Here is a 23,339-nt window from a genome sequence, read left to right as displayed (position 1 = left end):
AGTATTGAAACATGGAGGAATGATGGTGTTTTGTGAAGAAGGAGAAGAAGAATAAGGGGTTTAAAGACGGGGAGAGAGAAAACGAGGAAGAAAAAGAGAAAGAAAAACAAAATATATAATAGTGAAATTACCCAAATACCCCTAATTTAAATAATGAAATTACGCAAATACCCTAGACTTAACGGATGAAAATTAACGGGGTTAAGAAAAGTACTACAAATGCAAGTTTTTTTAAACTGAGGTAGTCATTTGCACAAAATAAAGAATAGGTACTAAAGTTGCGTAGTCGGCCAAACCACAGGTACTAAAATGACACTTAACTCTATTTGAAATAAAGTCAATATGACTTTTTACAAAAAAAAAAGACCTCTTTTAAGACAAAATGTCAAAAAAACGTCCTTTATATTTGCACGATTTTTCAATGAACGTCATTTAACAAACTTAATAACAAAAAATATCATTTATATTTGAAAACTCTATCATGTTTTGTCCTTTGACCCTAACCCAGCTAAGTATTTTCGTTAAATTTGGTCATGTGCAGTGCATGTGAGGGTATTCTCGTAAGTCGCCTCACGCGCCAGCTTAATTATTCTTATAGCTCGTAAGTCGCATCGCGCTCAAGCTTTATTATTTTATAGCTCGTAAGTCGCCTCACGCGCCAGCTTAATTATTCTTATAGCTCGTAAGTCGCCTCGCGCGCAAGCTTTATTATTTTATAGCTCGTAAGTCGCCTCACGCGCCAGCTTAATTATTCTTATAGCTCGTAAGTCGCCTCACGCGCCAGCTTAATTATTCTTATAGCTCGTAAGTCGCCTCGCGCGCAAGCTTAATTACTCTTATAGCTCGTAAGTCGCCTCCCGCGCCAGCTTAATTATTCTTATAGCTCGTAAGTCGCCTAGCGCGCAAGCTTTATTATTTTATAGCTCGTAAGTCGTCTCACGCGCCAGCTTATTTATTCTTATAGCTCGTAAGTCGCCTCGCGCGCAAGCTTTATTATTTTATAGCTCGTAAGTCGCCTCACGCGCCAGCTTAATTATTCTTATAGCTCGTAAGTCGCCTCGCGCGCAAGCTTTATTATTTTATAGCTTGTAAGTCGCCTCACGCGCCAGCTTAATTATTCTTATAGCTCGTAAGTCGCCTCGCGCGCAAGCTTTATTATTTTATATCTCGTAAGTCGCCTCATGCGCCAGCTTAATTATTCTTATAGCTCGTAAGTCGCCTCGCGCGCAAGCTTTATTATTTTATAGCTCGTAAGTCGCCTCACGCGCCAGCTTAATTATTCTTATAGCTCGTAAGTCGCCTCACGCGCCAGCTTAATTATTCTTATAGCTCGTAAGTCGCCACGCGCGCAAGCTTAATTATTCTTATAGCTCGTAAGTCGCCTCCCGCGCCAGCTTAATTATTCTTATAGCTCGTAAGTCGCCTCGCGCGCAAGCTTTATTATTTTATAGCTAGTAAGTCGTCTCACGCGCCAGCTTATTTATTCTTATAGCTCGTAAGTCGCCTCGCGCGCAAGCTTTATTATTTTATAGCTCGTAAGTCGCCTCACGCGCCAGCTTAATTATTCTTATAGCTCGTAAGTCGCCTCGCGCGCAAGCTTTATTATTTTATAGCTTGTAAGTCGCCTCACGCGCCAGCTTAATTATTCTTATAGCTCGTAAGTCGCCTCGCGCGCAAGCTTTATTATTTTATAGCTCGTAAGTCGCCTCACGCGCCAGCTTAATTATTCTTATAGCTCGTAAGTCGCCTCGCGCGCAAGCTTTATTATTTTATAGCTCGTAAGTCGCCTCACGCGCCAGCTTAATTATTCTTATAGCTCGTAAGTCGCCTCGCGCGCAAGCTTTATTATTTTATAGCTCGTAAGTCGCCTCACGCGCCAGCTTAATTATTCTTATAGCTCGTAAGTTGCCTCACGCGCCAGCTTAATTATTCTTATAGCTCGTAAGTCGCCTCGCGCGCAAGCTTAATTATTCTTATAGCTCGTAAGTCGCCTCCCGCGCCAGCTTAATTATTCTTATAGCTCGTAAGTCGCCTCGCGCGCAAGCTTTATTATTTTATAACTCGTAAGTCGTCTCACGCGCCAGCTTATTTATTCTTATAGCTCGTAAGTCGCCTCGCGCGCAAGCTTTATTATTTTATAGCTCGTAAGTCGCCTCACGCGCCAGCTTAATTATTCTTATAGCTCGTAAGTCGCCTCGCGCGCAAGCTTTATTATTTTATAGCTTGTAAGTCGCCTCACGTGCCAGCTTAATTATTCTTATAGCTCGTAAGTCGCCTCGCGCGCAAGCTTTATTATTTTATAGCTTGTAAGTCGCCTCACGCGCCAGCTTAATTATTCTTATAGCTCGTAAGTCGCCTCGCGCGCAAGCTTTATTATTTTATAGCTCGTAAGTCGCCTCACGCGCCAGCTTAATTATTCTTATAGCTCGTAAGTCGCCTCGCGCGCAAGCTTTATTATTTTATAGCTCGTAAGTCGCCTCACGCGCCAGCTTAATTATTCTTATAGCTCGTAAGTCGCCTCGCGCGCAAGCTTTATTATTTTATAGCTTGTAAGTCGCCTCACGTGCCAGCTTAATTATTCTTATAGCTCGTAAGTCGCCTCGCGCGCATGCTTTATTATTTTATAGCTTGTAAGTCGCCTCACGCGCCAGCTTAATTATTCTTATAGCTCGTAAGTCGCCTCGCGCGCAAGCTTTATTATTTTATAGCTCGTAAGTCGCCTCACGCGCCAGCTTAATTATTCTTATAGCTCGTAAGTCGCCTCGCGCGCAAGCTTTATTATTTTATAGCTCGTAAGTCGCCTCACGCGCCAGCTTAATTATTCTTATAGCTCGTAAGTCGCCTCGCGCGCAAGCTTTATTATTTTATAGCTCGTAAGTCGCCTCACGCGCCAGCTTAATTATTTTTATAGCTCGTAAGTCGCCTCACAATCACCAGCTTAATTATTCTTATAGCTCGTAAGTCGCCTCGCGCGCCAGCTTAATTATTCTTATAGCTCGTAAGTCGCCTTGAGCGCAAGCCTTATTATTTTATAGCTCGTAAGTCGCCTCACGCGCAAGCTTAATTATTCTTATAGCTCGTAAGTCGCCTCGCGCGCAAGCTTTATTATTTTATAGCTCGTAAGTCGCCTCACGCGCCAGCTTAATTATTCTTATAGCACGTAAGTCGCCTCACGCGCCAGCTTAATTATTCTTATAGCTCGTAAGTCGCCACGCGCGCAAGCTTAATTATTCTTATAGCTCGTAAGTCGCCTCCCGCGCCAGCTTAATTATTCTTATAGCTCGTAAGTCGCCTCGCGCGCAAGATTTATTATTTTATAGCTCGTAAGTCGTCTCACGCGCCAGCTTATTTATTCTTATAGCTCGTAAGTCGCCTCGCGCGCAAGCTTTATTATTTTATAGCTCGTAAGTCGCCTCACGCGCCAGCTTAATTATTCTTATAGCTCGTAAGTCGCCTCGCGCGCAAGCTTTATTATTTTATAGCTTGTAAGTCGCCTCACGCGCCAGCTTAATTATTCTTATAGCTCGTAAGTCGCCTCGCGCGCAAGCTTTATTATTTTATAGCTCGTAAGTCGCCTCACGCGCCAGCTTAATTATTCTTATAGCTCGTAAGTCGCCTCGCGCGCAAGCTTTATTATTTTATAGCTCGTAAGTCGCCTCACGCGCCAGCTTAATTATTCTTATAGCTCGTAAGTCGCCTCGCGCGCAAGCTTTATTATTTTATAGCTCGTAAGTCGCCTCACGCGCCAGCTTAATTATTCTTATAGCTCGTAAGTCGCCTCACGCGCCAGCTTAATTATTCTTATAGCTCGTAAGTCGCCTCGCGCGCAAGCTTAATTATTCTTATAGCTCGTAAGTCGCCTCCCGCGCCAGCTTAATTATTCTTATAGCTCGTAAGTCGCCTCGCGCGCAAGCTTTATTATTTTATAGCTCGTAAGTCGTCTCACGCGCCAGCTTATTTATTCTTATAGCTCGTAAGTCGCCTCGCGCGCAAGCTTTATTATTTTATAGCTCGTAAGTCGCCTCACGCGCCAGCTTAATTATTCTTATAGCTCGTAAGTCGCCTCGCGCGCAAGCTTTATTATTTTATAGCTTGTAAGTCGCCTCACGTGCCAGCTTAATTATTCTTATAGCTCGTAAGTCGCCTCGCGCGCAAGCTTTATTATTTTATAGCTTGTAAGTCGCCTCACGCGCCAGCTTAATTATTCTTATAGCTCGTAAGTCGCCTCGCGCGCAAGCTTTATTATTTTATAGCTCGTAAGTCGCCTCACGCGCCGGCTTAATTATTCTTATAGCTCGTAAGTCGCCTCGCGCGCAAGCTTTATTATTTTATAGCTCGTAAGTCGCCTCACGCGCCAGCTTAATTATTCTTATAGCTCGTAAGTCGCCTCGCGCGCAAGCTTTATTATTTTATAGCTCGTAAGTCGCCTCACGCGCCAGCTTAATTATTTTTATAGCTCGTAAGTCGCCTCACGCGCCAGCTTAATTATTCTTATAGCTCGTAAGTCGCCTCGCGCGCCAGCTTAATTATTCTTATAGCTCGTAAGTCGCCTTGCGCGCAAGCTTTATTATTTTATAGCTCGTAAGTCGCCTCACGCGCAAGCTTAATTATTCTTATAGCTCGTAAGTCGCCTCGCGCGCAAGCTTTATTATTTTATAGCTCGTAAGTCGCCTCACGCGCCAGCTTAATTATTCTTATAGCTCGTAAGTCGCCTCGCGCGCAAGCTTAATTATTCTTATAGCTCGTAAGTCGCCTCACGCGCCAGCTTAATTATTCTTATAGCTCGTAAGTCGCCTCGCGCGCAAGCTTTATTATTTTATAGCTCGTAAGTCGCCTCACGCGCCAGCTTAATTATTCTTATAGCTCGTAAGTCGCCTCGCGCGCAAGCTTTATTATTTTATAGCTCGTAAGTCGCCTCACGGTCAAGCCTAATTATTCTTATAGCTCGTAAGTCGCCTCGCGCGCAAGCTTTATTTTTTTATAGCTCGTAAGTCGCTTCACGCGCCAGCTTAATTATTCTTATAGCTCGTAAGTCGCCTCGCGCGCAAGCTTTATTATTTTATAGCTCGTAAATCGCCTCACGCGCAAGCTTAATTATTTTTATAACTCGTAAGCTGCCTCGCGCGCAAGTTACATTACATTATTATCGAGACGAGCACTCTATCTTTTATCCGGCCCCGCGCCACTAATGTTATGATGCGTGCTATATCTTATTCATGCTAGTGCACCATCATTATCATAAGGACCACAACATGTCACCATCATGGAGAAAACCTCCCAAAACTCAAAGACAATAAAGACAAGGCCGAAGAAAAGGGAAAAAACCGCCTCACGTCCTAACACACCTTATAAAGTCCAGCGCTCCACCTAAACGCTTGCACGCCAGGAGCAACACTGGACTTGGGGGGCTTGTAGGGGTATGGTACTAAACCCGGTTTTACGACCCTAAATTTATTATGTTTGGCTTATTTTATTATACGGACTAATACAATGTTATTGGGCAGAGGGGGTTTTGTGGAGGTAACCCTAACTGGGCTAGGCCCATTAGGGTACCATGATGGTGGCCATGAGGCTCTCTATATAAGGAGGTCTTCACCTCCTTATTAAATGGAGGCTCAGTAAGAGCTGCCATCATATATTTTTGTGTCTGTAAACAAGAGATTCTTGAGATTTCTTAGCAGTCACCTCCACACCCCCAAAAAGCCATTGCAGATCTCAAGCAACCGGAGAAGAAGATAAAGGCGTGGTTCGTTCATCTCAAAATCCGTGGAAACATCGTCATGGATCAGGTCAGATTCATTTCATGCTTCGACAAATAACAATCATTATAGCCATCTACAGATTCATCCTCATCTCCTCGTCTCCATATTTCATACATACAAGTTTTGTACTAGAATTTAAAAAATAACATAGATCTAAGGTGTATTCTCTTACACACAGTGTGTGTGTGTTCTTGGTGTTCCGGAACCCTTTCCTTCATCATCATCATCTTCATTCCTCTGTAATGAACAACACCCACTTCAACCTCATCTCGCCGGAGAAGGCAAATACCCTGACCAAAATACCCTTCCCTCATCATCATCTTGTGGGTATCCGGCGGTGGCGAAGATGGATCCGCCGGAGAAAGTGACGTTGGGCCGTTGACGATGATGCCGTGGAGGAAGTCCGACCACCATTGGTACGGTGAGATGCCGAGGCTGGGTGTGCCGGTGTCGTTGTTGAAGAGACGGGTGATTAAAGTATTGAAACATGGAGGAATGATGGTGTTTTGTGAAGAAGGAGAAGAAGAATAAGGGGTTTAAAGACGGGGAGAGAGAAAACGAGGAAGAAAAAGAGAAAGAAAAACAAAATATATAATAGTGAAATTACCCAAATACCCCTAATTTAAATAATGAAATTACGCAAATACCCTAGACTTAACGGATGAAAATTAACGGGGTTAAGAAAAGTACTACAAATGCAAGTTTTTTTAAACTGAGGTAGTCATTTACACAAAATAAAGAATATGTACTAAAGTTGCGTAGTCGGCCAAACCACAGGTACTAAAATGACACTTAACTCTATTTGAAATAAAGTCAATATGACTTTTTACAAAAAAAAAAGACCTCTTTTAAGACAAATTGTCAAAAAAACGTCCTTTATATTTGCACGATTTTTCAATGAACGTCATTTAACAAACTTAATAACAGAAAATATCATTTATATTTGAAAACTCTATCATGTTTTGTCCTTTGACCCTAACCCAGCTAAGTATTGTCGTTAAATTTGGTCATGTGCAGTGCATGTGAGGGTATATTTGTAAATTTATAAATATATTAAATAACTAAAAATAAAACATTGATATATATGTAAAATAAACTCTCTCTCTCTCTCAATCATCCATTTCGACACCAGCACTGTCCAACCACCACCGGTTAACCACCATCGCCCCCACCACCATTTAAATTAACTGGATTGGATGTTGCCCCCATTTATACACCCAATTTCTCACCATAACCCTTTTATTATTCTCGTTTTATGTCTGGCAATCACTAAATTGATGTTGAGCCGGCCAAACTGAACCCGGGAAGGTAATTGGATATGGAACAAGGGCAAAAATGGCAGAGTTGCATCCAAAATTAAAAGGCCGAGAACCGATTGATAGGGATAATAAGGAGGATCTGTGTAGAGGTTAAGGTGGATATGTGCTTCTCGTTCACCGGCGGCGCTGCCCTTGTGCAGGAACCCTTGCATCGCCAGAAAATCTTAACCGGGTTTTGGATCTCTGGTGCCGGAACTCTAGCTTGTGCCGGAACCTGGCATCAGGTTTTGGATCTCTGGTGCGGCACTGCGGTAGTGGTGGTCCGGTGGGTTATATGGTGTAGAGAGAGAGAGAGAGAGAGAAAAAAAGTTTCCAGGAGAGGGAGAGAGAGAGTTTTGAATTTTCTTTTATTTGTAGTTTTAATTAGTAAGTAAATTATATTTATAAATTTACAAATATACCCTTATGTGCATTGCAAATGACCAAATTTATCGAAAATACTTAACTGGGTTAGGGTCAAAGGACAAAATGTTATATATTTTTCAAATATAAAGGATGTTTTATGTCATTAAGTTTGACAAAGGACGTCCATTGAATAACCATGCAAATATAAAGAACGTCTTTTGTCATTTTATCTTTAACTTTTTTATTCTTTCTAATACTTTCAAAATCGCTTCTCACTTAATATGATGGGAAGAGAATTCTGAATTACTAAAACTTTTAATCAAAAATACGTTTGGCTAGTCACGGATGAATTTGGAATTGAAAAGTTTTCCATTAAATATCATCAAAGAAAAGATTTCAATTTTTTTTTTTCAAGAATTTTCAACTTTCAACATGGAAAGTTTAATATTTAAAGGGAAACCCACACAATGCTTTCTTCCGGTCACCAAAGTGACCAAACCAGATCTAACCAAGCCGATGTATTTTATATGAAAATATGTGATATATCTGAAAACTCATTACAAAACTTTTCTATTTTATAAATAAAAAAAACAATTCAACCACTCAGTAGTCGGTGCAATTACGAGATCATCATCTATCCATACTAGAAAAACTATACTAATCATACTCAAATACTTTTTTCAATTATAATCTAATACTAATATTAGCTCTACTAACCAAATTAAACTAGAATCCACGACTTGTGATCTATTAGTATGAGGTTTGGGGTTCTCTAGTGGTCCAGATCTAAGTCTGATCCCCAGTTATATACGTTTAACATCTTTTAAAACATTTCATTTCATTTCCACACTGAACCTCAAGCCATGATTCACCTCAAAAGCTTCGATTCAAGGAAATAAAGAAGAAAAAAGTCAAACCCAAAGCTTATGTCCAAAAAGGTTGGACTGAAAAGGATCTTGGCGGCTTGCAATGGTACGTTTTCTGAATTAAATGATTGAATATTTGAAGTCAATGGTAAAGGAATATGAAAGAAGATATATTATATGATGTAAATTGCAAATGTTGGGGAAAATTGCTTTGCTTAGATCTCCTTTTCCATTTCAAATCTTGTATCTAATTTAGGAACCAAACACATTTTAACTTCGATATTTTATTTTCAATAACATTCCATGCCAAATGCTTTGCAAAATATATAATCCAAACTTTTACCTGGCTTTCGGGTCGAAACAAGAAGCAAAGAAATCGCTCGTAAATGCATAAACAAGTGAAACTGCCATGACACAAGCCAATAAGCTGAACAAAGTCTTGAGTGCTACTGTTAACATCGCCATTATTTTGCTGTGTGTGTGTGTGTGAGGATAGACTGATCGATTGTGATCCGGATGATGTAGCCTTATCCTTTTTATAGACATATTCACATTAAACTAATCCTTGTTACAGCCACACTCGCATTAAAATAATTTTCAGAATCAAAACAAGGAGCGTTAATAAATATTATCATAATGAATCGAATATAAATAGTAAAAAATTCTGTAGCGTTTAAGTTATTAGTATATATATTTGTTTTTATCGAAAGTTGTATGGAATATACGATACTTGTGTAGCCTCTTCACATGCTAACTCTGAAGTTTGGTAACCAGAATCGAAAACACAAAACGCATTTAGATCATAAGCTCGATCCTTGTAACTTTCATTAGCTCGAAAAATTACAATGCATAATGATATAACCCACAAGCTCGGGTATATATACTAATTTAGATTTCAAAACCCAACTAGACTAGAATACATATACCATAATCATATTCAAATACTAATTGGTAAAAACAAATCTAAATAATAATTAATAAATAACTTGTAGCCCAAATCATGTGCTCGACTTGGTCTCCAAGATACCGATCCACCATAGGCTCGATGGACCGGACCAAACCAAATTATGGCTAACAATCACCCCTCTAATTTCGGTTTGGCCTTCGAGAGATCATCCATCAAAGTAGCTTTTGCATCTCCGCAAACTTTATACGAGCTAGAGCCTTTGTCAACGTGTTAGCTCGTTGTTCGCTTCAGGGAATATGTTCCACTCTAAAATCCCCGTTCTTGATACAATCTCGTATGAAGTGATACTTTGTTTTTATATGTTTACTTCGACCATGCCACACCGGGTTCTTCATAAGTGCAATGGAAGATGTATTATCAACATATAATACTACGGTTTCCATCGGCCATCCCGTTACTTCACTAAGTAATTCTTGGAGCCAAATGGCTTGACCCGCAGCCGCGGTTGCTGCCATAAACTCCACCTCGCACGAAGGTAAAGCTACCGTTGGCTGTTTTTGAGTACACCAAGTAACCGGGGCATCATTAAAGTAGAAAACATATCCGGTAGTACTTTTGCCATCGTCATCATCAACTCCGTGGCTACTATCGGAATACCCGTAAAGGTGACGACTTCCACCCCTCGAATATTTTAAACCGTAAGACACGGTCTTTTTAACATACCGAAGAATATGCTTAATCGCATCCATGTGAGATTCCTTTGGCTCTTGCATATACTGACTCGCTATTCCAACAGAAAAACTCAAATTCGGTCTCGTATGTAACAAATACCTTAAACACCCGATTATTCTTCGGTAGACGGTAGCATCAACGGGTTTCCCTTTCTCGTCTTTTGAAAGCCTTGTGCTCGGTTCAAGTGGACACTTGGTAGGATTACAAATCTCCATATTTGTTTCTTTCAAGATCTTCTTGGCATAGGCTTCTTGCTTGATCTCGATCCCGGTTTCGGATTGTGAGACTTCTATTCCGAGATAGAATGACAATAAACCCAAATTGCTCATCTCGAATTGTTCCTCCATTTGTTTCTTGAACTTAAGAATTTCATCCGTACTTGAACCTGTGACAAGTAAATCGTCAACATAAACACATATTATTAATACGTCATTCTCTATATATTTTTGATACACCGCCGTTTCTCGTTGACACTGGTAAAAACCAAGCGATTGCAACACTTTGTCGAGTTTCACATTCCAAGCTCGCGGTGCTTGCTTTAACTCGTAAAGGGCCTTCTTTAATAAATAAACTTTATTTTCAATTCCTTTCTTCTCGAAACCTTCCGGTTGACTAACATACACGGTCTCGTCAAGCTCACCATGTAAGAACGCCGACTTCACATCCAAGTGATGTACTTCCCACCCCTCTCGGGCGGCTAAGGCGAGTAATAATCTAACCGTTTCAATTCGAGCAACAGTAGCAAACACTTCATTAAAATCCACACCAAATTTCTGAACATAACCCTTCGCCACAAGCCGTGCTTTGTATTTTACTATTCTACCCATAGCATCATTTTTAATTTTATAAACTCACTTCAACCCGATCGCTTTGAACCCGTTTGGCTTGTCAACAAGTACCCACGTCTTGTTTCGTTCAATAGATGCAATCTCCTCGTTCATTGCATTATCCCATTCTTTTACTCCGGATGCCTTGGCATAACACGTCGGTTCACCATCTTGAGTGAAAAATAATTCATCATCATCAAACCCTTCATCCCTTTCTTCCCCGTATAGAAACTCAACATTTAACACATAATCATTAAACTTTTTAGGTAAATTTGAGGTTCGGTTCGACCGTCTTGGGGTAGATGGACCTGGGTCAGCATGTAAATTAGTCGAAACGGGCTGCTGATGCGCGCAGTTGCTGAAACTGCTGAAACGGGCTGCTGATCTGAACAGTTTGCTGAACTGGTCCTGTTCAGGCTGCTTTCGGTGCTGTTTTGGGTGTTTTGAGTGCTGTTTGGGCTGAAATCAGTGCTGTTTGGGCTGTTTTGGCTGTTGTTTGGGCTGAAATCGGTGCTGTTCGGGCTGTTTTGGCTAGGGGTATTTTGGTCAAACAAGTTTATAACGTTACCAACTTGTTCCAGATTAACTACCAAATTTTCAGCCGTGTTTTCACCACTTTTAGACCAATTCCAACCTTGTTTCTCATTAAAAATAACATCTCGAGAAACATGAATTTGATATCTAACCGGATCGTACATCCGGTATGCCTTTGTCCCGGGTTCGGTACCGAGATAAACCATAGGGGTACTTCGGTCGTCAAGCTTTTTAACCGAAGTAGTTGGAGGTGTTTTCACATAACTGACACACCCGAAAACCCGCAAATGATCAAGATTTGGTTTTACACCTTTATAGGCTTCATAGGGAGTCTTCTCCGGTAGTGATTTCGTCGGTACTTGGTTTAGGATATAAATAGCATGTCTCGCCGCTTCTCCCCAAAACTGTTTTGGAACATTTGTGACATGGAGCATGCTTCTAATTGTGTCAATCACGGTTCGATTTCTCCGCTCCACCACACCATTTTGTTGGGGTGTGTATGGGGCGGAATAATGTCGTGTGATTCCTTCATTTGTGCAAAATTTTGAGAACTCACAAGACGTGAATTCTCCTCCGTTGTCGGTCCGAAAAACTCCAATTTTGTACCCACTTTCTCCTTCAACCAAACTTTTTATATTTTTTGAAATAATCAAAAGCTTCGTCTTTTGATTTTAACAAAAATCCCCACATGAACCTCGTGTGATCATCAACAATAAGAAAAATAAATTTCTTACTCGACGGTGTACTCGGTGAAATCGGACCACATAAATCGCCATGAATCAAATCAAGTGGTTTCTTGGCTCAAAAACGTGTTTGATCGGGAAACGGTTTTTGGGTTTGCTTACCTACTAAACAACTATCACACGGATTAGTATAAGCAATAAACGAAGAAACACCACGTACCATATCCTTGGTTGTTAGAAGTTTCATTGACTCGAAATTCAAATGGCCTAAACGCGCATGCCATAACCAACCCGGATCTTCAATGTTTGATAACAAACATACCGGTGTTCCAACCCGAAGTCGCACCTTATACAACCGATTCCTTGATCTAACCGACTTCATTATTACCTTTCTTGATTTATCAAGCACTAAAAGTTGGTCATCTTCCATAATCACCTTGCACCCGTTTTCGGTTGCTTGTCCCAAGCTTAAAATATTGCTAGTTAAACTTGGAATAAAATAAATGTTAGTGATTACCCTCTCAACACCATCATCACAAATAGTAGTTATCGACCCTTTTCCCTTTATGTCTACACACGAACTATCACCGAAACGAACCTGCCCAGCAACCGTTTCATCTAAATCAGAAAAGTAAGATTTTATACCCATCATATGATTGCTCGCCCCATTATCGAGGTACCAAACGCCATCCTCCTTCGGTTCCGACTAGTACCGCTTCAGATGCATGTTTTCTTCGTTCAAGAAAACTTCTTCATTAATACTTATCTTCATCAAAACTTCCTTAGTTGCTTGTCCGTTTGCTTCGGTTAGGTTTAATTCGGGTCGTTTTCCTCCGACTCGTTTTCCTCTTTGTTCCGGGCATGCCGAAGCGAAGTGACCCATCTCGTCACACCGAAAACATTGAACGCCCGAATAATCCTTTTTCATACCCGAATCACCTTCTTTATTCCGGTTGTATTTTCCTTTCGTTTTGCCTCGGGATTGCTCTTGATGTCGTTTTCCTTTCCCTTTTTTCCCACTATTGGAGTTGCTCGGAGAGGAAGATTTATTAAACAAGAGCTTACCATGATTATCATCCATATCCTCGACACTTTTCACACGGTCCTCGTAGGCTTTTAGTCTACCTACCGCTTCTTCATACTTTATGGTTTTTAAGTCAATAACTTGTTCTAATGAGGCAACAACGCTTATAAAACGCTTAGGCATGCTTGTAAAAAACTTTCTTACTAGCCTTTGTTTATCGAGTGCCGAACCAAGCGAGGCGAACTTTGAGGCTATACCGGATAGTCTCCCGGAAAAATCATCAATAGTATCGGTGTCTTTCATCCTCATGGTTTCAAATTCAGTAATTAAGGTATTTAGACGAGCCTCCTTAACCCTCTCTTCGCCAACATAGCGGATCTTGATTGCATTCCAAATTTCCTAAGCGAACTCGTATTGGCCAACTTGTTGGATTTGTTCTTCCGGTATGGATTGAAACAAATATGCAATCGCAACACTGTTCTTCTTTTCATCTACTGCAGCTACCGATCTCGGCTCAACAACATCCCACAAATCATGGCTTCGAAACACGGCTTTGATTCGAAGCGCCCACGTGGTGTAGTTGTTCTTCGTGAGCATCGGACAGAGTAAAGGAACAGAAGAACCACCCGTTCGGTTTGAAGTATCACCCATAGCTCCTCTTCTTTGCCGACTGTAGGTTTTCAAAAATCTTGAACCGATCGTGAAACAGAAAGAACGATCAAAAGCCTTTGAAGATTGCGCTGGTCTTTTAAAAGTAAAAGAAGAAGAACCTACTATGATTGATTAATTAAAGAAAAAAATTTTCGTTGGAGCCTCTGGTCTTGAACATAACAATTGTTGTTATTATAAGAAATCAGGGACTTCTCTTCCTCTTAAAAGGTTTTCGAGATATAAGATAATATCTCAAATTCTTTGTGGATAAGGTCACAAGAAGACAAAGTAAGAATGACTTATGTTGGGAGTTGGTGAACACAATCTGGGAAGTAATCAACAAAAGAATTTTAATAATGAAAACCTCCACATTCACCGAACCAAAACAAATCCAAAACCTTGTCGAAGAATTTGAGATTATATAACGAACTCGTGTTTAAACCGAATCTCTGATACCAATTGAAGTTTGGTAACTAGAATCGAAAACACAAAATGTATTTAGATCATAAGCTCGATCCTTGTAACTTACATTAGCTCGAAAAATTACAATGCATAATGGTATAACCCACAAGCTCGGGTATATATACTAATTTAGATTTCAAAACCCAACTAGACTAGAATACATATACCATAATCATATTCAAATACTAATTGGTAAAAACAAATCTAAATAATAATTAATAAATAACTTGTAGCCCAAATCATGTGCTCGACTTAGTCTCCAAGATACCGATCCACCATAGGCTCGATGGAACGGACCAAACCAAATTATGGCTAACAAACTCCACCTCTAGAAAATTTATAAAACTGGTTATGTATTAGCGTGTGTTTGGTTGCTATGGGTTAAGTTCATTACAATACCGACACTATATAAAATTAAAAAAATTAATAGCCATGTAACAAAGCCTGCGCGAGTGCAATTCTTCGAATTCAGACGGTGTCATTTAAGTTGATAGCAAAAAAGCCGAGCTCGAGCTTGAAAAACTACTCACAGCCAAACTCAAGCTTTGAAAATAGAGGTGGAAGCAAGCCGAGCTCGAGCTCTGGGTAAGTTAAACGAGCCGAGGCCGTGCTAGTTGTTTGCGCCGGTGGCAACGCCGACGATGATCAGAGCAGAAGAGTCCGGCGAAGAGAAGTCGTGGGTGATTTTGGAAGCCAAGTCTTGGACTTTCTCAGGAGTTGCTCCGGCGACCATAGGACGGTCAAAATGTCGTCGTCGATGGAACTGGTTGGAGTAACCATGGTTTGGTTGGTGTTTTTTAGAGGGTTTTGAGATTGGGGTTTAGGGCTTTAAATTTGGTTGAAATGAATAGGTTTATTATTTATAGTCAAAATTAACAAAAGGAAAAACTTTTTCTAAGAGAACATATATAGTGATAGAATTTACGTTTGGTGTTATGCAACTTGTGTGCATAGAGGCTTTAACGTATTGATATTGATAAAAAGTAGGTGACAAAGCCGTCACATTGCGACGGCTCGACCACGCGAATTTGGTTGGTATTGACACTCGTACAACATATGATCACAACGCCACGAATTTGGTCGGTATTAGTTAGGTACGTTACAATACTGACACTAAACCCGAAAAATAAGTTAGTAAAAAAAGTATTAATAAATCTTAAATTACACGATACCGACCAAATTCGTGTCTTTGTGATCGTATGTTGATGTAGAATTGAGGTTGTATAATTTATTAGCGTTTCAGCTATTTAAGTTGATATCAACAACCACGTTTTGACCCAGTTGAATCGGGGTGTTACACATTGGTAGAAGGTCTAAATAGTTTTAGTGGATGTTTGGTAGCTTCTTAATTAGTAATTCTGTTAACATGTTACCTTTGAATCGGTCATCATTAAATGTGTATCATAATGACGTCTCTGAACCAGTCAACAAACCTCTTATCGGTCATCTTTAAATTTACCTCTATGTCCTTTCACATGTGTCATAACCCTCAGTTCGCCATTCACGCACAACCTTCTCGACCCACCACCACCACCTGACCACTAATCACCATCACACCGGTGTACTCAGTACTGACATAGAGTCTCTTAACCATTCACGTGTCTTATTGATTCAGTCTCTAAAATACTGGTTACCAAACACCCTAATGTGCCATATATTTTACAAACCATGTAGACCAAATATATAACTTACTCCCATATGAGAAAAAAAAGCAACAATACCGCTACATTTGTAATATTAGTGTGTATGGATAATCGATAGGCAATAACAATAACAATTATTTAAGATATTCATCATTTATTGAACAGAAATGTTGCATATCCCAACTTATGCATTGTCATTCTCCATTAGTAAAGGATCACTCAGCACCAATTCTCTGCAAAATTCAAAGTTTATAAAAAAAATTACCAATATTTAGCATGAAAGTGAAAACAACCTAACCAAAAATTCAACTTCTCTGTCGAACTTAATTACCTGCCACTTTTGTTGAAAAGTATAAGAAAAACAGATTGTTCAGGTGAGAGGTAGAACAATTCTCGCGCCACATATGCACACAAAGTCACACTGTAAAAAAACAATAAATATCAGCAACATATCTATTACGCCATTGCGTATGTGCAAATTCACAAATTACGGTACGATAAATCAAAGACAAATTTAAAAATTCCAGAAATAAATTGAAAACAATGTACTTTTGATAATGTTACCTCCCGAAACATATGCTTAAAGGAATCCAAGCAAAAACATTTATCCAACTTGATTCCTTATATGCTACCCACACCTTAAAACATTAATTACATGTGTAATATTGTTGTTATAACGGTAAATATAAATAAGTACAGACATAAATACAAATAAATACCGAGAAAACCGCGACACGCATGATTAGGAAGTCATTTAGCAATGGTACTATGCACCTGTGTAAATTTTTTAAAATTTCATTTTACTTAAAAAATTGAAATGCAAAATAGATAACAAAAGAAGGAAATTGCAATACATACGGTGAGAATACTTCTGCACGAAATGGAGATCCATCAATGGCAAAGACAAAAACTAATGATCCCAACATCAAGCAGCCAAGTAAAATATAGATTGTTATTGTTGTAACAACAGAAACTCGCCACGTGCGATCAATAGCATCCCTAACAAAATTACAAATATGAAATCTACAAAGAACTTGGCCTAGGAGAGGCATATATATGAACTTTGTTTTTACCTTTTTTGACGTCTCACCAACACAAAATAAATAGGATCTTTGGAAGATTCTTCGGGTGTTAACTTGAAGAGCTGTAAAATTATGTATACACATGTAGTCCAACTGTACAAAAAAAAATTGACTTAACACCTACTTATTCGGTTATAGAGAAACTTATAATTATAAATATTTGTTGCAAAAACAACAAAAACTAATAAGAATAAAATCTTATTTTCATGTTGTATATATAACTTTAGTAATTGGTATCAAGGTGTTTGTTAAGCTAGGTATATTATTCCCTACTAAATTGTGAGGGTTTAAATCCGGTAATGAACAAAAATGATGTGATAACTTGTTAAAAAATGGCATAAAACCTTTAAATCGTGCATTGACCCAAAACCAACTGTTGTTCTTAATTGAATACTAGAATGATTAAAAACATATTAATATGTATAAAAGAAAAAAAAATTACCTTCCAAGCCAAAATAATATAAATAGAAAACAAACTCGCAGGATCCATCGTGATTCTTTGTAGAAAAACCAAGCCTAAAATTTACAAGTAAACAACCACATATGAGTTCAACTAGTTAAAAAAAAAGAAGAAGAAGAAGAAGCAAATACCTGAATTTTAAACAACATACAAATAATGGTTTATAAATAAAGTGAAAACAAGGAATACAAATGAAAATTCATAAGGCTATAAAAGAAATATCAATGCAAAAATCCAGCAATCCCACTTGCATCCACCTGCAATAAATTTTAGTGTCATCAACATGACAACATCAACATGCTTAAGTAATTTTTACTATAAGATGGTTTTTAACCATCGATATCAAAGAACTGGATATGAGTTTGTTTTTTTAAGGGTTACGAGTTCATGAGTTTTTTACTAAAATAGGGTGGTGGAGAAAAGCATTTACTAAAATGGGGGATTTTAAAACTATTTACCAAAATAGGTTTTTTTTTTCTTTTTAATTTTTTTAACATCTTTTTACCTTTTCTTCTCATTAATTTTTTTACATCATCTTTTACCAAAATGATGGAGAGAAAAAAATTAAGAAATAAGAGGTTTATTTGAATAAAGGATGATGTTGGCCATTATTGTTAGGTTGGGGAAAGATGAAAACAATCCATTGTTGTTGGTTACCCACTTTTTTTTTCGGGCGGCATCCTCATCCATCCGACAACACTCATTCAGCCGCATCATCTTTCTCTTCCATCATTTTACAACCTAGCACACAAGCCACTCGCGAGATTTTGTAGATATTCCAGCAATCGTTTATGGTCGAAACCCAAGCCACGTTTTTCCGGCAACCAACATCATCCTTTGAACTAATCCCCCCAACACCACCTTGCAACCTTGCCATCCTAGCCGGTTACCACCGCCGCACCCAAGGTGTCTGACTCCCTCCCTCCCCGTGCCGGAAAACGACTTCATCGCCGGACAAACCTGCAACTTTAGGCCAAAATAGTCTCTCTCTCTCTCTCTCTCTCCACTCAAAACCGAAGTCGACAAGAAATTTGTGTTTATTGTAGTTGCGGTTGTTGATCGAAAAACTTAAAAAAATACCGCTTGATTGTGAAGGGGGTTGGGTGGCCGGTGGGGTGTGAGTGTGAGGTGTTGAGTAATGATAAGAAAGGGTAAAAAGATGTTAAAAAATTTAAAAGAAAAATAAAAAACTTATTTTGATAAATAGTTTTAAAATCCCTTATTTTAGTAAATACTTTTTCACACCACCCTATTTTGGTAAAATTCATGATGTCTCGATAAATAAATGAATTTTACAATTGGCTTTACAAATGGATAGGGTGTTTGTGAGTTGCCATTAAATAAGAGCATTCACATCCCATCCCCCCATCCCCATCTATAAAAATTACACTACAAAACACTACATTTCTCTTTCCTGTTTAATTAAACTATACTTTTATCATTACAGTTTTCTCTCTCCTCTACTTACAACCAATCCAACAAATATTAAAAAATATATAGGGGCAAACTATATATACAAATATTTTCCTAAGTTTACAAAAAATCACTAAATTTCTCTCTCCACCCTATAATTTACATTCACAATCATTTAAAACTCCACTCTATAATTTACCAATCCACCTCACATAATTATGGGTGATGAGATGGGAATGCTCTAAGTATACATTCTTTTACCTTTCTCAAATTTTCTTCACTTTTAAAACGTAAATAAATTTTATACGAAATTTTTTTTATTATAAAATAAAATTAAACATTTAATTTAGTTATTTGAAATAAAGTAAGTGTGACTTTTTTTCCTGGAAAGACCTCTTTAACTTTTTCTTTCTTTTTAATACTTTTAAAAACGCTCACCGAATATAATGGAAAGGGAATTTTGAATTACTAACTTTTAATCAAAAATACGTTTAGCTAGTCACGGATGAATTTGGAATTGAAAATTTTCTTCCATTAAAGAGAAGATTTCAACCTTTTCTTTCAGGATTTTTCAACTTTCAACGTGAAAAGTTTAATATTTAATGAAAACCCCACACAATTCTTTCTTCCCTTCACCAAAGTGACCAAACTAGATCTAACCAACTAACCAAGCCGATGTAATTTATATGAAAACATGTGATATTTTTTGAAAACTCCTAAGGAATCTTTTTTTTAATAAAAAAAAACAATTCAACCACTCATTAGTCGGTGCAATTACCCTAGATATTCATCTCTTCATACTAGAAAAACTATACTATTCATACTCAAATATAATCTAATACTAATATTAGATCTACCAAGGAAATCAAACTAGAATCCATTGTATGCGGTCTAGTAGTAGGAGGTAAACTAGAATCCATTGTATGCGGTCTAGTAGTAGAAGATTTGGGGGTTCTCCAGTGATTCAGTGGTGATCTAAGTCCGATCCCCACTTAGGGGGTGTTCGGGATTCCTTATTTTGTTTCCTTATAACTTTTAATTAAGTTAATAAGTTATAAAAGTATAAGCTATGTAGCACGGGAACGGGTACGAGACCAGGAAACGGGGACGTTACGGGTATGGGAAACGGCAAAAATCAAAAATTCAAGATACGGGTACGGGAAGGGTATTTCGATAAAATAAAAAATATATAAATATATTAAACAAAGTCCAAAATATATTTATATTAATATAAAGTTCAAACTCAAAAAAAAAAACTATCTCAAACATAGGTTTGTATTACTTATCATTTATCAATAATCAAATCGTTTTCAAACTCCGGTTCATCTAGCGAGAGATCGACAACCTCCAAAAACCCACGGTTCATCTACGGGAACAGTAGTAGATGATGCTCCTTATGTTGTGTTTTGGGAAGCCATCAATAATCAATTATTATTGATGAAGAAGATTGATATTTACTAATAACAGGAGGGAAATATGTCGTATTACGAAATAACTATCAACTTTTGCCGTCATAACTCGTAAGGTCGCATAATAATAACTAATAAAGGTTTCATACTTTCATGTTGCTGCCGTCAGCCTATGTAGCCCGTCAAGCCCATCAGTTGTTTATAATATAATAAGTTATGTTTGGAATTTAAAAAAATAATATAAACCCTAATATTGCAAACGTCTCTGAAACACCGCGTCAAACGTCTCCGATCAAACGAAGCGGCCGCCAGAACGTCTCCGGCTGTCTCCAAGGCGTTCCCATCCCATGTCGTCCCGATACGGGGACTCGTCCTTCCGTCGCGTTTCGGTGCTTCAGAGAGTATAAGTTATATAACTTTTCCTCTCACAATATAAGCAATCCCAAACACCTTATTACTTTTCAAAATATTTATAAGTTATAAGTTGGTGAAAATAAGCAATCCCAAACATGAAACACTCAAACACCCCCTTACATTTAACTTATTTTAAAACATTTCATTTGATTTCCAGTTTTCCACACGGAACAAGAAGCTATAAATAAGAAAAATAAGAAAAAAAGTCAAACCCAAAGCTTATGTCCAAAAAATTTGGACTGATAAGGAGCTTGGCAACTGCAATGGTTTTCTGAATTAAATGATTGAATATTTGAAGTCAATGGTAAAGGAATATGAAAGAAGATATAATATATGATGTAAATTGCAAATGTTGGGGAAATTGCTTTGCTTAGATCTCCTTTTCCATTTCAAATCTTGTATCTAATTTAGGAACCAAACACATTCTAACTTCGATATTTTCTTTTCAATAACATTCCATGCCAAATGCTTTGAAAAATATATAATCCAAACTTTTACCTGGCTTTCGGGTCGAAACAAGAAGCGAAGAAATCGCTCGTAAATGCATAAACAAGTGCAACTGTCATGAAACAAGCCAATAAGATGAACAAAGTCTTGAGTGCTACTGTTAACATCGCCATTATTTTGCTGCTGTGTGTGTGAGGATAGAGTGATTGCGATCTGGATGATGTAGCCTTGTCCTTTTTATAGACATATTTACATTAAACTAATTTTCAGAAATCAAATTCAAACTATTTTTCACAAAACCCACGTGCATTAAATTAAACTAATCCTTGTTACAGCCAGAAATCAAAACAAAGGAGCGTTAATAAATATTAATTATCATAATGAATCAGATAAATAATTTAAAAATTCTGTAGCGTTTAAGTTATTAATATATATATTTGTTTTTATCGAAAGCTGTATGGAATTTTACGATACTTGTGTAGCCTTTTCACATGCTTTTTTTTGGAACGAAAAACTAATACTCTGTACGTGACCTCCATTGGTTAAAGGTAGCTTGAGCTGGCCACGAGTCCGGACTAACGGATGGAGCCTCTAGCGGTCCATCTATTGAGGGATTCCTCGGATAAAACCCGACTCTCACGCCCGCCAAACGGCACGACAACGAGGAACCGGTAAAACCGGGTGAGATCAGGACTCGAACCCTGGCAAGCCAAAGTCATCCCTCATATCTCCCATATAAAATGGTGATAGTGAGGTTCGAACCCCCTACCTCTCACTAGTAAAGCGAGTGCTCTACCTTTGAGCCACATCCGATTTATAAAACTAGTTTTGTACCATATATAAAACTAGTTTTGTACCATAAGCGTTGCGGCGATGTATTAGCGTGTGTTTGGTTGCTATGAGTTAAGTTTATTACGATATCGACACTAAAATTAAAAAAAAATTAATAGCCATGTAACAAATCCTGCCACGCTACGGTGAAGGTGCAATTCTGCGAATTCGGTCGGTATCATTTAAGTTCGCAACGACAATAACACTAAATCCAAAAGATAAATTTTTGAGTGCCCAAAACAATATCGCTAAATTGATAAATCAAAGTGGAAAGAACACTTAGCTAATCATAATATCATACACGGAGCATAATTCCTTCAAGTTCTTTCATGTAAAGCAATTCAACAATCATTTACTGCTACCTCGGATACGGTAACACACGCCATTAAACCGTAACATCTCAAATTTTTTCTTATCTGAATTTGTATTCGTTTATCCGACTCAGAAATATATTCCGACTTTTTTTGTATTAATAAAATTTGGTAGTTATTAGTATTTAACTTGGATTAACTTATTTTATATTTTCAATTTCATACTTGTCAAACACCCTTAGAAACTCTTAAAATCGCTTAAAAAGGCTAAAAATGGTATTTTATAAACTTCAGGGACCAGACTTATCAATTTTGAACTATGTTGAAAATCATCCACGCCGCGTCACGTGCGTAGACCTTCCTTTTTGTGGCCCCGTAGTGCGGGGGAGTACATGCAGCAGATTCGTTTCGTTTTACTCGTTTATTCGTTTGTTAAATCGAAATCCGCCATAAACCAACCTAATTAACGAAAAATAAGCCCCAAGATGAGTCATATGATATTATAACATGTCCATATCCATATCCAGACCTCTAATATTAAAAATGAATTTTGGTTGTTAAAAGGCTCGATTTAGTCATTTATTGCTCGATTTACTTCCTAAACGAGTCTATTTACTTATTATACTATTAATAAACAAATTTTAAACTATTTTTTATAAAACCCTACTCACCAAAACCCTAAATACATCTTCAAACCTCATCACCATCACCAATTTCGTGACTTGGTGCCTCCATAGATGATTTCTTTCAAGATTTTAAATATTCGGTTGACTTTGGTGCTTTAAGACGCTTTGACTCGTGTTTTCTCATTGTTCCATTCATCTTTCGTGTAAGATGTATTCTATGATTTCATTTATTTTCATTCAAATAAAAAAAGTACCTCAATCAGTTTCTAGGATTGAGGGAGTCTTGGTGGTCAGTTTGATCCCGGTTCGTTTTAGGGCATAATAGTTAAAATATTTGATTATTCGATTACTCTATCTTCTGGTCAAAACTAGCTTTGGGGCAAGAAGACTTTTATGTTTATTTTGAGATTTTGAATTTATTGACCAAAACCCGACTCCCGACTCGCTGTTCGGATTCTAGTCAGTACCAACTCGCTTATTTACTGAAAATCTCATAACCGGAGTTCTATACATTCGTTTAGATTTATTCCAGCGGCTATGTTCTTGGTTTTGACTCTATTTTAGTTTTAATAAGTCTCAGGTCTGTTTGGA

At 38.1% G+C, this 23,339-nt stretch overlaps 1 protein-coding gene and 1 long non-coding RNA gene across 5 annotated transcripts in view; both read right to left on the bottom strand.

Annotated features, from left to right (window-relative positions):
- Positions 1 to 23,339, bottom strand: part of LOC143581878 (uncharacterized) — a 50,952-nt gene that overhangs the window by 21,855 nt on the left and 5,758 nt on the right. The window contains exons 7-9 of one of the 4 annotated variants that reach the window (XM_077064563.1): positions 16,320 to 16,393; positions 16,087 to 16,176; positions 15,744 to 15,988 (exon numbers count right to left, since the gene is read on the bottom strand). The exons of 2 other annotated variants lie outside the window; for them this stretch is intronic. In XM_077064563.1, coding sequence (XP_076920678.1) covers positions 15,940 to 15,988; positions 16,087 to 16,176; positions 16,320 to 16,393 — 213 coding nt within the window. In that variant the 3' untranslated portion in view covers positions 15,744 to 15,939. Of the gene's footprint in view, positions 1 to 15,743; positions 15,989 to 16,086; positions 16,177 to 16,319; positions 16,394 to 23,339 lie in introns of those variants that run through there. One more of the 4 variants, XM_077064564.1, reaches the window with a different exon arrangement.
- On the bottom strand, positions 16,545 to 21,168 carry LOC143581880 (uncharacterized). Its single transcript, XR_013143891.1, has 4 exons — positions 21,032 to 21,168; positions 17,280 to 17,554; positions 16,829 to 16,930; positions 16,545 to 16,754 (listed from the first exon to the last, which is right to left on the bottom strand). It is a non-coding gene; the product is annotated as an uncharacterized LOC143581880 (long non-coding RNA).

This window comes from Bidens hawaiensis, unplaced genomic scaffold (assembly GCF_021521415.1).
Source record: "Bidens hawaiensis isolate Kalapana, Puna unplaced genomic scaffold, B.hawaiensis_p1.1 tig00031215_1, whole genome shotgun sequence".
NCBI classification, from domain to species: Eukaryota; Viridiplantae; Streptophyta; class Magnoliopsida; order Asterales; family Asteraceae; genus Bidens; species Bidens hawaiensis.
This window is presented reverse-complemented; position numbering and strand designations above follow the sequence as displayed.